A 15,531-nucleotide genomic window follows, 5' to 3' on the forward strand; every position below is an offset into this window, starting at 1 on the left:
ACCTCTGCCAGAAACCCCTGGAAAAAACCCAGCTAACCCAGTGAAGCCATATGACTCCATCAGATGCATTCGTTTTTTTTGTAATATGCAGTTATAGAAGTATTTTGTGATATAATTAAATTTTGTGAATAAACTTCCAATAAGGCCATTCTTTCAACTATAGAATATTATTTTTGAATAGTTTTGATTAAATAAATGTATTACATGTTGACCATGGGCTATCTCAATTTTTTATAGTTTTTAAGTTACAATGTCTGTTTTCCAGGAACATGGCTCTGATACTTCTGAATCCTTTCCATTAAGGGTTGGCTCCACATTTTTATACATCATTCAGAGCAAGTTTGCCCCCAGGTAGGGCAAGAAACATCCCTCCACTTCGTAGTCCCCAACTCTAGCTGAGAGTAGAACAGATAGATATGGTTGGTTGCCTGCCCAGGAGCTACTCTTCCCCTTTTTCCTTGCTGATAAAACCTAGATTCTGTTCAGAAGTCAAGCATCTGTGCTTTAGTAGAGGTGGAGACCCTTCCAACCCACAAGGTAAGTGTTCATTTGTTACACCAATCGGAAAAATTGAATTCCCTTTCTGGTGACTTGTTTAAAAACACAGAAATACTGTGTTTTTTCAGACATGAGGAACAGTCTCCCAAAGGACACTGGGAAAGATTTTCTTGCTCTTAAAAAGACCTCTGTGAATACATGCATGAAATACATGCTCCTTCAGTTGTGGGTTCTCCATGTGATAAATGGGGTGTGGCAGCCACCTTGCAACTATAAGGAATGGAAGATGGCAGAGAATTGGGGTCCTGTGATCTCCATTTCTTGTAATGGCTATTTGGCCAATTAGCACCAACCTGCTCACTGAAGACTTTTTAAATCTTCTTAAAAGCATACAAGAGCTAAAAAATAACAAAGAATTATTAGGCCAAAACCTAGAAGGTGAGAATCCAAAGTGGTTGGCCCCAAACATAAAGCTGCTTTTGCCCTGACAGCATCACCAATCTGCAAGAAATAGTGGCAAAACTAAACTGTGCTGTGGGCAGCCAGTGTGGGAAAGGGAGGCAGAAATCAAAGTTCAGAGCATGACTAAGGGAAAGAGTCTGGTAAATAATAACCCATTCTAAGCTGGGCTTCCTCGCCCAGGAAGGCTTCAGCCTCAAGGTAAGGTAACCTAGAAACAAATCAGCTCCTGTGAAAACTTGAAACACAGCTACCTGTAATCTGAGTCCAATGCTCAAGCATTCAACTTCGGTTAAAATGGAACTGGATTGCCCTGGCAGGTTTAGCTCAGCAGTTAGAGCTTCGGCCCCCGGACAAGACAGTCCTGGGTTTGGTTCCTGCACAGTGGTTCTCACCCTTCCTAATGCTGCAACCCTTTAATACAGTTCCTCAGGTTGTATGTGGGCGTATCTGCATGTGGGCAGGCCCGCCTGGAGATGGATAGAGGAGCAGTGTCTCGGTTCCTAACACCATCGGAAATATGTGTTTTCCAATGGTCTTAGGTGACCCCTGTGAAAGGGTTGTTCGACCCCCAAAGGGGTTGCAACCCACAGGTTGAGAACCGCTGCACTAAGGGCACGTACCTCAGTTGCAGTTTGTTCCCAGCCCTGGTTGGGTTCGTATGGGTGGCAACCAGTTATGTATTTCTCTCACATTGATGTTTCTCTCTCTCTCTCTCTCTCTCTCTCTCTCTCTCTCTCTCTCTCTCTTTCTCCCTCTGTCCCTCCCATTCTATCTGAAGATAAACGCAAAAAAAGAATTTCTTCAGGTGAGGATTAAAAAAAAAGGAACTGGATGGTATCCCAGTTAGTATCCCTAGGTCTCTGGTAAAAAATAATAATCATTGTAGGAGTTACCATTCTAGGCTTCAAATTATTTTCATAAAATCTTTTTCCAAAATAATGACCAGGACGCAATCAAAGATAACACAAGGGGGAAAAAACATCATGAGCAAGAACCATCAGAAAAAACAGACTATAAAAACACACTCACAAAGACTTCAGATATTGGAATTATCAGAGACTATAATGTAATAAAGAAATAAAAGACAAACTTTAATATTTTTTATTAAACTTATTTGAAAAAGAATTAAGTAGAGATTCTAGCACTGAAAAATACTTGAAATTAAGAAGTCAATGAACAAATTTAATTGCAGATTAGACAGAGCTGAATAGAGAAATAATAAACTGGAAGATAAGTCAGAAGAAACCATCTAGGATGCATCATAGAGAAATAAAATTATGAAAAATGTAGACGTCACAATAAGAAATACAGACATACAGTGAGAAATGTTCATTTCACTCCATTTTAAAATTTATTCAAATTCAAGTAACTTCCATTTCAGTCAATTGGTATTCCAAAAGAAGAGAAGAAAAAGAACAGAGATAATGGATGAAAATTTTCCAAAACCAATGAAATGCAACAATCTATAGATGTAAGAAATCTAATGTACCCAACCAAAATATGTAAGAGAGAATCTGGTGATAATTTTGGGCCTCTGATTTAATGACCAAACTTCTAAATTTCTTGTTAAGAGAAGCAGAAGAAGAAGAAAGAGAGGAGAAGAAGTATTTATTGGAGTTCAGGTTCAGTTACCAGCAGCCAAAAGCATCCTAAATGATATTCATAGCAAAAATAAAGTATCTACCATTTATTGAATGTCTACTCTTTGGAAGGTACTGCATCAAGACTTCAGTTTTGTGTAATGCCCCACAAAGCCTTATAAGGTAATATATATCAATCAATACAGGCTTTATAGACTAAGACTACCAACCACCTCAACAGGACGATTATCCTTAACTGGATGACTATTGCTTGTTCATCCTACATATTCATTTCAACATGGCTCAGCAGAGGACTAAATTCAGTCACTCAGGGTCCCAGGCTGATAGAAACTTTATGCCAATACAACTTCTATAATCTGTGACATAAACAGTATATCATCTTTTAATTTTTTAAAATTTCATTTTCTTTATTAACTTTTAGAGAGAGGAAGGGAGAGGGAGAGAGAGATGGAAACATTAATGAGAGATAACATCAATTGGCCTCCTCCTGCATGCCCCCCACTGGGGAATTGGCCCACAACCTGGGCATGTGCCCTGGCCGGGAATGGAACAGCGACCTCTTAGTGCATAGGTCGACACTCAACCACTGAGCCACACCAGCCAGGCTCATCTTTTAAAGCTTCCATTTAGAAATGAAACACCTAACTCTGCTCACATTTCATTGGCCAAAGCAAGTCAGACAGTCAGAGGTGTAAAGTACAATCAATCTTACCAAGTGACAGAAAATGGAAAGCTGGAAAAATTTAGTGAATGGCTCTTGTAAGTACTATAGAGAGATATTACCTTAATCCTTCAAATGAGGAAGCCGAAGCTCAGAGATATATTTAATACTTGTTAGATAGAGGAATCAAAAATGTACTCATCAATACATCTTCCTGAAGGTGATGCTATGCACATAGCTCCCTTTGGTGATGGGGGTAGTGAGAAGAAAAATGAAGCGGTGATATGATCTCTAAGGCACCAAGCAGAGTGCTGAGCTCTGTCTCATGGTTTTCTATTCCAGAATCACTACCCTCAGGGGCAGAGTATGGGACAAAGGCGGTCAGGGGCAAATATCCTAGGCCTTCCATTGTTCCTTGTGCTAACTAGAACCTTCCCTATATGGATAAGATTGGGCTGAAATTGGCCAGAGTAAGTTTGTATATATGCACTAAGGGTTCCCACTATCTTATATTTTCCAGGTGTTCAAGATGTGGTTAACATGGGGAAAAAATAAGCCCACGTAATCCAGTTGGCCGTGCCAAGTTTCTTAACTTTGATCTTTGCAGATTGAGAAAGCTTGTCAAGGCCAAGGAGACACAAGTTGAGAGAGATCTCAGTCCATCATGTCCAAACACAAGAAAAGGGGCCACCTCGTTCTCTTAGGTCCTCAAGACATTCCTATGAGGTGGATTTTCCAGCCTGTAATGTGCAAAACATTCCCCACCTCCTCCCATACCTACTGACAACACATGCACCGCCCCCTTCCCGTACCCCAATCTATTGTCAGGCTCCCTTGACTGTCCTTCATGCCACATGTGTCCTGCCTCTGTCAGCCCTGTCCAGCCCTCCACAGACACAGCAGCATCCCCCTGAGATTCTCTCACTGTGGCAAGGAAAGAGTCAATACCAGAGTTATTTATTTATGTGTTGGTTTATTCCTTCCCAGGGATGGGGCAGAGGTTAAGGAGAAGAGGAGGAAAGGGCCAGAAAAGGAGCTGTAGTAGGCCAGATCGTGGAAGAAATGTCTCAGTAATTTCAACTGCTTTCCAACCACATTGTTTCTAGTTGAGCCCCCCTGGGGTGAAAGGTCTGTGCATTACTGGGGATGGGAGTTTATAACCTTAATTACGCCTTGAAGCATTTGGTTGTATTCATCCAGAAACTTCCAGCAGGAGAAAAAAAAAATGTGGTTTCCATTACAGTGTCACTGAGGGACTTGTACTGGGGTTGGAATCATTAAAATGAAAACACTGATGAGTAAGCCATGGCATTTTGTCTCCAAGACTTACGTCCTTCTCCACCCCTAGCCCTGTACTTTATTTTGAGACAGGCTTAAAATAGTCTATAAAATATGGAGCTCATTATCCCATCTAACAGATTTCATTTGGTATGAACAGAGATGAAAAGCCCCATGCCAGTTCTTCCTCCTTGCCTTGGTTTACAAAGAAGACACTCCTCTGCCTTTGCCCTGGGCTGGGTTCTTTAGAGGTCAATTTGCAATAGACTGGGAGAGCCAGGAGGTGCCACTTCCAACTCTACTCAGTTTATTTTTCATGATAATAACAAGGGAAGATGGAGAAAGAAATACAATCCCGCTTTTGGGGCTTCTTAGAAATTTTGCCTGGAGTCTTGAAACGCAGAATCCGAACTAGACACTCTTCAAACCCGTGAATTCTCCAGTCTGCCCGTTCTTCCACATACAATGATACATCAGGGCTGCTGAGCATGTAAACGGGCAGACCTGAGTTGAAACCACAGGGGAATGTCATGGCTAGAAGCCTCAACTAGGAGTTTGTGTGCCCTGGTTTCATATGTAGGCTCAGCCAACAACTAGCTGTAGGACTTCAGAAAGTGAAATCATCTCTCTGAGCTCAGTTTCCTTGCCTCCGAAATGAGAGGTCTCTTCCAGCTGTGTGTTTTTCTTCTTTTGCTGGGGGGTAAGTTATGGAGGCAAGAAAATGTTAAATAAAAATCTGTTCTTGCCCTGGCCGGTTTGGCTTAGCAGTTGGAGCGTCAGCCTGCAGACCAGAGAGTCCTGGGCTCAGTTCCTGATTGGGGCACGTACAAAAAAAAAAAAAAAAAAAATCTGTTCTTACCACTGATCTTGTTTGACCTAATACCATCTCTCCAACCGGTAAATTCACTTTTATCTGGTAAAGACCCAGCCTTCTCTGAGTACACCTATCCTCTGAATCACTACAGTGTTTGCACTGCATTTTCTCTCACCCTGAACGCCCTTTTCCCTTGCTCTATAAAATCCAAATACTCACAAGGACAGTATGCTTAATAGAAAATATGAACTGATGGCTTCATTTATCAGTTTTTATTGCCGTCCAGGCACAGATGTCATCTCCTCTCCAAGAGTTTCCCACAGGGCCCAGCATAGGGTTTTGTATAAGAGGAAGGAGGAACTGATCTCTTGATTGCACTGACAGGCTGGTGGTTCCTCACTCATTAACAGTCCCCTCTGAGCTGCTGAATGGCAGACTATCCAGGTGATAGACCTCCCCCCTTGCCCCTAGTTATGGGTCAATGGGGGTTCTCTCTGAGTCCCCTCATTATCTCACCTATTTAATGAGAATAACACTTCCCACATCACAGGGTTGTTGGAGGCTTAAATGACGCAGGTAAGGGCCTATCCAAAGTCTTGGACTATCCCACCCCTCAGGTCTCAGTCCATGGCACTGCCTACTCCTTTGCTTAAGAATACAAAACCACTTGAATTGCATTTCCTCGTGTTTTCCTTTTTTCTACTTAAAAATAGCTTCCCAGGCATCCCTTTCTTCCTTCCAACAGAGGAAGCACTCTCCCTCCTCCGTCTACTACTTCCAACTGCACTCTTGGTTCAACCCATCCTCTCTCCTCCAGGTCACTGCTGCACATTACAGCACTTAGCACAAGCTCTGATCATAAGACATGTGCACTGTCTGCCTCACTCACTGGGATGTAAACTTCATGACGATTACATGCCTTATTCATGCTGTATCTCCACCAAAAAGTACAGGGCCTAGAACATGGTGCTCAATGAATATTTATTGAATGGATTAGTAAATCCATTTCTGTTCATCATTTTCAAAGTTCTCTCTGTCCCTGGCCTCCTCCCCCAGCCTCAAACACATTCAGGCCTCCCTTCTTTAACAAACTCATGCCCCTAATGTCCCACCAACCACCATTCTATTTGACCTTGCATTTTCTGATATATTCCTCAAACAAACAACATGTGCTTGCTGCTGCCTCATCCCCACCACCTCCTACCACCACAATCTGGCTTCTCCTCACTGAGGAGGCTGAAACAATGCTGTGAGTAGTCACCAGTGCCTTCTGTCCCCAAACCCCTCAACATTGCCCTATGTCCCTACAGATGGGGAGCCCTAACTGTCCCTTCTCCTCTACTCTCATGAGCTTATGGTCCCCTAGCTCTCCTCCTACCCTTAGGAATACTCTTCCCATTCCTTTGATTCTGTTTCCCTGTGTCCACACTTTCTAAAATCAGTCTACACTAGTCACATTTTCCCCTATACTATCTTCCCTGAGCTAATATCAATGTCACTATCACTTTTAGGCAGATGACTCAAAATCATGCCTCTCCTACCCTAAATGCTCTCTGGAAACAGACACACTTCAAATGCACGAAGGTACTGAGCATTTGGTTCTGCTATGTTATACATTATGCTTCTTTCCAGTCCCAGCACCTAGTCTACTGCCTGGTGTGCAGAAATTGCTCAGTGCATTTTTAAAACTGAATGCTACTACCCTGCCATCATTTGCCTTTAGCCTGATGTATAAGCAAGACCCTTTACAAGGTAGCCCCAACCTATCCCTCCAAACTTAACTTTGACCACACAGGCACCCTAGACAGTCTGTACTCTCCAACTTCCATCCTCATCAGTAAGGACTACTAAAGCTTAACTCAGTACTCTCTTTATTCTACCTGCTACTGTATTATTTACTGTGTTATCTGTCATTGTCTATTTCCCCCACTAGACTCTAAAGCTTCACGAAGACAAGAACACTGTCTTCTTCACATTGTAATCCCAGAGCCTTGAATAACAAGGCATAGCATATAGTAGGCCCTTAGAACATATTTGTTGAGTGAGTGAACATTCCCTCCTTCATTCAGACCCAAATATTTATCCCTCTTGTGAATTCATAGCACTCATTTAGCTACTCTGAATGAAATGATACCTTGTGGGTCACAAAGATATATTGTAGGTGTTGTAGGTGTATTATTTTGCAGGTATTGTCCACATAAAACCATGGAACCAGAAGGAATCCTTATAAGTAGTCCATCATTTAATAGAGGGGCCAACAGAGACTCAGAGAAGTTATTGCTAGTTCCTAATCTTTTAGGAGTTTGAATTGTGAGCTCCCTGAAGGCAGAAATCCTACTTCCTACCCCTAAACACTCCCTGCTATGCCTGGGCCCTTAGTGGGTACAATTACTACTGCCACTAATAATAACACTATTTATTACCTTCACAATTGCTGTGATAACAAGCCACTTCCATCCACAAGGTGAAGAGCAAACCCAGCACTTACACCGGAATCTGGTTGGCTTTCTGACCATCCAGGGATACAGCTGCCCCACTGCCCTTTGGCTCTAAGCAATTGCTGAATATGCTACAACAGAAGAGCAGGCTCTGGGAGGTCACAACACACCCAGGGACGTGCTGCTTTACTGTTCTCACATCACAGTCACCTCCAGCCCACTGGACGGAAACACCACACCAGGACCTCACAGAGCGCTATCAGTGTCCTTCCCCCAGGACTTGGCCTACATATATCATGTCTAGTGATCTCACACCACAGACAAGACATCCCAGTGATATGCTCTACTTTCTGCTGACAGGGGAGATGGGCAGACATGCAGTGTAACATGCATGCTGGAGACAGAGAAGGGTGGGGATCTCCCCACCTGTATGGCAGCAGGTATAGGAAAGAACTCATCCCAGTTGGAGGCAGGAGTCCTGGACTGACTCTTCTAGCAGATCTGTGACTTTAGTACAGTATGTAACCCCCACAAAACCATTTTCTATCTGTGAAATGGGAACTAAAGTAACCTATCTCAAAGAGATATAATGAGGACCCAAAGTGATAAGATATTGGAATTGTCAAACCATTAGTTATATGTTTTCTTTCCTCCTTAACAATTCAGTAATAATCTGTTCCTTTTCTTCTCTCCCTGGAGAGTTCAGACACTCTGTTAGCCAAAGTTACTTACTGGTTCTCCTCTGAGAATACAACCTTGAACTAGATGTCGGGGTGAGACTACACAGGGAGGGTGGGAGAGAACCTGTCCTCAGGGAAGCTCTACTGTCAGTGGAGGGAAAGGACTCCTAGAAACAACTAAGCTCCTAAAAGCACCACTTATCTGAGAGAACAGCACACATTTACTGAGCACTTATCCACTCCAGGCACTGACCACACATATGAACTCCTTCAATGCTCACAACAACCCCTTGAGGTGGGTCCTATTACTACTCACAGGAGCACATTGTGAATCAGTAACACCAGCTTTGCCCTGGCCAGTTTTGCTTAGTGGTTAGAGCATTGGCCCAAGCACCAAAGGATCGAGGGTTCTATTCCCGGTCAAGGGCATGTACCTGGGTTGCAGGTTCGATCCCCAACCCTAATAAGGGTCATGCAGGAGGCAACCAATCGATGTGTCCATCTCACCTCTCTCTCTCTCTCTCTCTCTCTCTCTCTCTCGCTCTCGCTCTTGCTCTCTCTCTCTCTCTCCTTCCTTCCCTCCCTCCCTCTCTTTCACTCTATCTAAAAATCAATGGGAAAATACCCTGGGTGAAGATTAATATAAAAAAAAATACCGGCCTTGCACCAAAGTGCCCACACGTCTCTGAACAGAACCTGGTATGATTATCAGAGCAGCTTTTCCTGGAGGACATGGGGCCTTGAATTTTGGAAGGGGAGACTTCGGGCATTTCCAGTGGAAGCACGAAAACTATGAAGGTTGCTGGGAAGGCTCTGGTGTGGAGAAACAGAATTACTCTGGGACGGTGTTTCAAGCTGTGTTCAAACTGTGTGCAAACTGTTTATTGGACAAGAAGCCCGATTCCTTTAGGGAAGTAGTCCTGTGCCAAAAGTCAATTAAATAACTATAAGGGATATCTATTTGTGACCTAAAAAGCTAAGTTAAAGTAACTTCTTGATGAATTACATGAATATTTAGCTCAAATGAGGAGGTGATTATAACCTAACTTCCTCTAATTAAGAAATCCCCAGCACAGGAGAGCCATCTGATGCACTCTTCATACACATGCTGCTCGCTTTTCTTCACCTTTTCCTACTGACCATAGGAGGAGAGGAACAAGTCATAAAGCTGGTGCAAAGACGCCACATATCATGCTGGGCACATATATGCAAGAGCTAACAAGAGAAGGACAAGCCAAGCCAAGCCTGTCCATGGCAGGCTAGGAACTGGCCTAAATGGACAAAGCAGAAATACCAAGTCTGACCCAGTAAGGGCCAGAGCTGAGCAGAAAGCAAGCCAGAGACAGGGCATCTGTCAGTGAGAGACCAGGAGCCAGGAAGGGGGCCCAGGCATGGGAAAGAGGACAGCAAATATCAGGGTGCTCTGAGAGCTGCAGCCATGAGGGCCAGCTGCTCTTGACCCTGCACTGCAGCTGGGCAGAGTCGATCCCTCATTAGAAGGTCTGGGAGATTTGAAGGTTGAGGCACAGAGAATGGCCGCACAGGGAGAAGAGAACCGCAGTGAATAACACAAGTAGCTTCCTGGCTGAAGAAGGGCCTGACACCATGAAGGCTTGAGGCAAGTTACTTCCCTCACTGCCCACCTATCCAGAAGGGAGAAGGAATTTTTCTTTCCCTAATTGTAGCTGAACACGGGCAGTGCCCGTCTACTGGAGTTATACTAAGCGAGCGAGGAAAGCTGTTTTGTTGTTGTCTTCCGACATCTGCGGTGACAGACTGCCATCTCAATCTCCAGAGCCCTGGGGAGCCAGAGCAGAGAGCGGCGAACCCACAGCAAGCTGGGGCCAGACAGCACCCTGGGCCGCACGTACGTTTTTTCCTGGGAATATAAAGGATAGGTAGGTAGTGATAGAAAACACTCGTAGCTGAAGTTTCTGAAGAAAGTTGCATGAATTATAGGCGCAGGATTGTGTTCTTTTAAATTTTGCTTCTTAGTACATGCCTATGTTTATTCCTGTGTTTACTATTCTCGTACAGAGACTGATTTTCTCATTTAGTTTGTTACTTTGCTACAGTAATTTTTGCCTCTACTCTCTGGCATCCATATTAAAGGATGACAGTGAGCACTTCTCAACCCGGCTGCCGTCAGAATCACCCCCAGAGCGCTTTAAACATGCCAGTGTCCAGCCTCCTTCTCAGCAATTCCAATTTAATTGCGAGGGGGTCGGGGGAGGGAGGAACTGGACATTGTATAAGAGATCCTGGTTGATTCTTACATCCAGTGATGAGAACCAGTTAGTCTCTGATCCAGAAGCCAGAGCATTTTGTGGTAGCTATAGGAATGCAGACAAAGGACCAAGAAGAAATTAGCAGCCTAAAGCCTATGTTGTAAATTCAATATATCACTTAAGTTTTCCACAGTCATTTTTATACTTCTGTTCCCATTTCACCATATCCACATACCTCCTGCAGCTGCTTCCTTGATAATGTTTTAAATCATCTCCATTTTTTACTTAAATTTATTTGTAACATAAACCAGTGAGCTAGGGACAATGGCAAGGTCACATGAGGCAGGAGCAAAAGAAGAGAAGGAGAGGCTCCTGGGGGGAAAGAGCGCGGAGTCAGAAGCCAGGAAGGCAGGAAGGAACAGGCCCAGGGCAGGAAACCCAGGCTCCACATGGCAAGGCTGACCCGGCAGAGGGATGAGAAGGGATGGAGGCTGGCAGCGCGTGAGAGAATAACAGAGGAATGCCAGGGAATGGGGTTACAGGTGGCATGGGGCTGTGCCTTTACAGGAGCTAGGAGAGAAGGAGAGAGCTGGCTGCAGGAGCAGTGGGGCTGGAGGGGGCAGCTATCTGGGACCAGAGAGGAAGGCAGGGCAGAGGAAGGCCCAGGCAGGGCTGGTGGAAAGGTAAAAGAGAGGTGAAGCTCTGGCCGGCTTGGCTCAGCAGTTAGAGCGTCGGCCTGCGGTCTGGAGAGACCCGGGTTCGGTTCCCGCTAAAAGCATGTACCTCGGTTGCAGTTTGTCCCCGGCCCTGGTTGGTCGGGGCGGTGGCAGCCACTCGATGTGTCCCTTTCACGTCGATGTTTCTCTCTCTCTCTCTCTCTCTCTCTTCCTCTCCCTCCCTCCCACTCTATCTGAACAAAAAATGGAAAAATGTCCTCGGGTGAGGATAAAAAAAAAAGAGAGAGGTGAAGAGGTGGGAATGAGGGAAGATCTGAGGGATGAATGGGGCTAAGGAGGGTCTGCACTGGATGGGATGGGGGCGGGGGGATACAGCTCAGCAGAAGCAGACACAAGGCATATCAGATTGTCCTCTGGGCAGTGCCAGGCAGTGATCAGCAAGAGCACCTCCAGCAACACCTAAACATCATTGCACGTACTCCTAGTGGCTGACATTCCCACACACTGGGAAACACTGCCTGATGCTTTATAAATAAAGAGCATCAGTACTTTTTGCTTTCCCTGTTGCATTACCAAAAAAAAAAATACATATAAACAAAGGAATATAAACCTCTACCTCACTTGTCAGGTTCCCATGGATACACCAAAACTCAACAACAAACAGCAGTGTTACTTCTCTTCTCTCATATACCACTCATGTTTCATATCTGTAAGAGCTCCTTTCTTTTGATGGACAACCCCACCACAGGAACCGTCTCCCTAGTCACCGTCTGTAAGCACAGAACACAATCAGCAGAGTGACAAAACCCAACGACAAACACCGTAACAACAGCATCTGCTATTAATGAAATAAATCATCAAAATAATCACGTTCCTGAGCAAGCTGGCAGTTCATTATCATATGAATCCTTACATATAGCTAAGTACAGGCCTAGCAAACAATCCCTTTGATGTTTTTAAATCCTTACCGGTAATGAGCAATGATGGGGGAGACAAAAGATTGGTCTGCAACCACCGAGCACGCACTGTCATCTCTACGTAAAGTTTATTTCCGCTCTGTGACGTGTTCCAGTGCTTCCTCCCTCTTCCTAGGTGTGTCAAATCACAGCTTCATTTATCCCCAGTCACGGCCAAGAGAATGACTCAGGCTGGCACACGGCTTGTCGATATTTCAGTTTCTTGGGCTACACTCATCATTTCCCACTTCTTCTTATTTCTTATTCCCTCCTCACTTTCCTGGGGCCTGTTACTTTTGAGATGACATGAGGCACAACAATGTCAGGGTGAAATAGCATAAAATCCTATAACAGAAGAAGAGAACTAAATTCTGTTACACTAAAGAGAGATCTAGGAGAATTTTGTTCACTGCCCAAAAGGACGGGTTCATCACTCAGCCGTTCATTAAACAAATATGTATTGAACCTCTCCCATGAACTAGCTCACTCGAGCATGGCCATGTTAAAGCACGCCATTGTCTAGAGAATGTTAGCTAACATTAGTTACTAGAGGGAAGTTGCTATATCCAAAAAGTCTGCTTGAACATGGATGTTAATGTGCATACATGTACATGTGTAATACTGTGATACCCATTAACCAGAACTGGGTAATATAATCAACACTTAGCTCCCCAAAACCCTGGAAGTAAGTTGCCCCACACGGTCAGAAGCTGCTAGTCTAAAACCTCACATTAAAGAAAACCATAGAGACATTGTTTACGAAAGACCATGAGCTTTCCAGTTAACAGCCATACAGGTGACAAAACATGCACAGAAGAACACACAATTCTGGCAACCAACTTTTGCTATCAAGGGGACAGCTTAATCCTTCAATCCATAAATCCATTAACTTAACACTTCTAAAAATGCCCGACACTTTTACAAGCACTAACACAATTTCCCCAAAATTCTATAAGATAGGTTTTCTTATTAACATTCCCATTTTTCAGGTTAACAAACTGAGAGTAAATCATTTATTCAAGGGTACTTAGAAAGTAATGGAGCCAACACTTAAACCTTGGTTTACAGTTCATGGATTCAAGCACTTTCTAAAAAATAAAACTTAATTATTGGTTTATAGCTTATACATTAACATCTAGTTTCTTCTTATAATTAGCATCATATGTTAGTTGGGATCGTGTTTTAATTCGTGTAAGTATAAATTGTCTCTAAGCCTCTAACAATTCTTAGCTGGACTTTTCTCAGCTCCTGGTGATTATATACCACCTGTTCTGTCTTTCCTGAGATGTCTGTGGGAGAGTAAAAATGAACTGTCTTGGTAATGAAAACTAACATTTAAGGGGCACTGTCTTCATGACAAGCACTAGGATAAGTACTTCACTGAACCTCTATAGCAATCCTCCAAGTTGGTGCTACTATTATCATCATCATCATCCCCTCTTATAATGAAAGAAAGGAGGCACAGAGTGGCTAAGTAACTTGCCTGAGGTCACACAGATCCCAAGGGGGGTTCACACCTGTGGTCTCCTTCCCCTTCCCCCAGGCTACATTTCCGTGAGTTAGAAGTTCTGGCTCTCTTCCTAACATTCTTATCTCATCTCAAGTCCGGCTCCCACTGGCGTGTTTCTCAATGCTGGTGAGAGACTGCTTTTCGCATGTGCTGGCTTGGTTCCCTCCATCTTGGATTTCTCCCTGATAAGAGCCCTGCTCTGTGCGGCTCTCTGTCCACCTGGCATCGACCTCCTGCACACCTAAGACTGTTCCCGGCGGAGATAAATACACACTGGGCTATGTAGCAGGGCTTCCCCAGCACCATCTTTTCCGTCAGGGGTTTGATATCATTCTCATCAAAACCTTTTAAAGGAGCCAAAGCTTTTAAAAATAACACTAAACATTTTATACATACCGATTACTCAACCCAGTTAACAACGGCTTTTCCTTACAATGCAATGTCTGGATTTGTGTCACATGACCAGGAGATTTAAAGTGCATCAATATTGGATGGTGGAATGTATTAAGGTCAGGTGAATCTGAGGAATAAAATGAACTTTCCCTTCCTTTTTCCACTAACTGCAAATTCTGTGCCGGCTCTACCTACAGATAAGCCACAAAGGGAGCTGTCCCTGGGACATGTTCGGTAGCTCCACGATGCTGAGAGACATGGAAGGAGGAAAGAACACTTTCAAAGCACCTACTGTGCACCAGACATTATTCTGTGTGTTTTACAGGTATGAATTAAATAAGTCCTTCACAACCCCAGCAGCTAGGTCTTACCATGCCTATTCACAGATGGGGAAATAAGCTCAGAAAGCTCACATCAGTTAGCTGGGGGGCCCAGAGCCGGTGTGCAGCAGAGCTGAGATGTGAGCCTCTGTCTGCCTGCCCCCAGCTTCCTGCTGCAGGGACCATTCTTCTTGCTGCACTGCTCCTCGGTGTTCTATCAAGAGCCCTGCAAGACAGGGCTTAACTTGTCTTTGACTATAGCACTGAGCAAGAAATGAGATCCTGATATACAGATGTTCCCCAATTGGCCCCATGCTCCTGATTCCTAGCTGGGTCACAAATGTCCCCAGGAAAACAGCCTTTCTTCACTTTCATGGGTGGCTACTGACCTCTGTGTCATTCCCTCTTCTCTCCTTTCTTATTCTCTCTGCTGTGTCTTTCTCTGTTTCTATCTCTGTGTATGTCCATGTGAACATATCTTCCTCCCTCTCTCTCTCTCTCTCTCTCTCTCTCTCTCTCACACACACACACACACACACACACACACACACACACACTCAGGAATACCTCGGTCCAGCAGCCGGAGCAAGCGGAGATACCAGAGATACCACTGGTCCCAGAAGCGGTCCGTCATCCCACCCTGAACTCATCCTTCACAGCCAGTCCCCTCAGCAGAGCCTAGTTCCACCAACGCTGATTGAGGAGGCCGGAATTTCTTGACGCAGGGCTCACACGCAGCCTGCTCTAAGCAAATGCCTGCCTGTAAAGACAACCACCAGTCCTCCCACACAGAGGCTGACTGTGCCGGGAGCCCGTTTCACAGCAACAAAGGAACAAGAGCAGAATACCGCCACCTGTGCAGACCGAGCCTGCATAGGCCCACGGGGAGGTCAGAGATGGGGAGGGGAGGCAGGGAGGGCTTTCACAAAGAGGTTAGGTTAGAGGTGGGCTTAGGAATGAGTCCACAGTCAAGGTCAAGTCTTGAATTTCACTCCAGGATCTCCTATTGTCCTGC

General features: G+C 44.5%; 1 protein-coding gene across 3 annotated transcripts in view; it reads right to left on the reverse strand.

The window, feature by feature from the left end:
• Positions 1–15,306, reverse strand: part of KALRN (kalirin RhoGEF kinase) — a 593,373-nt gene extending 578,067 nt beyond the window's left edge. Inside the window, exon 1 of one of the 3 annotated variants that reach the window (XM_036242841.1) lies at positions 15,084–15,279. In XM_036242841.1, coding sequence (XP_036098734.1) covers positions 15,084–15,150 — 67 coding nt within the window. In that variant the 5' untranslated portion in view covers positions 15,151–15,279. Of the gene's footprint in view, positions 1–15,083 lie in introns of all 3 variants that reach the window. The other 2 variants (XM_036242843.1, XM_036242842.1) reach the window with 2 other exon arrangements.
• Positions 15,307–15,531: the final 225 nt, after the last annotated feature.

This window comes from Molossus molossus, unplaced genomic scaffold, assembly GCF_014108415.1.
Source record: "Molossus molossus isolate mMolMol1 unplaced genomic scaffold, mMolMol1.p scaffold_m16_p_5, whole genome shotgun sequence".
Lineage (NCBI taxonomy): Eukaryota > Metazoa > Chordata > Mammalia > Chiroptera > Molossidae > Molossus > Molossus molossus.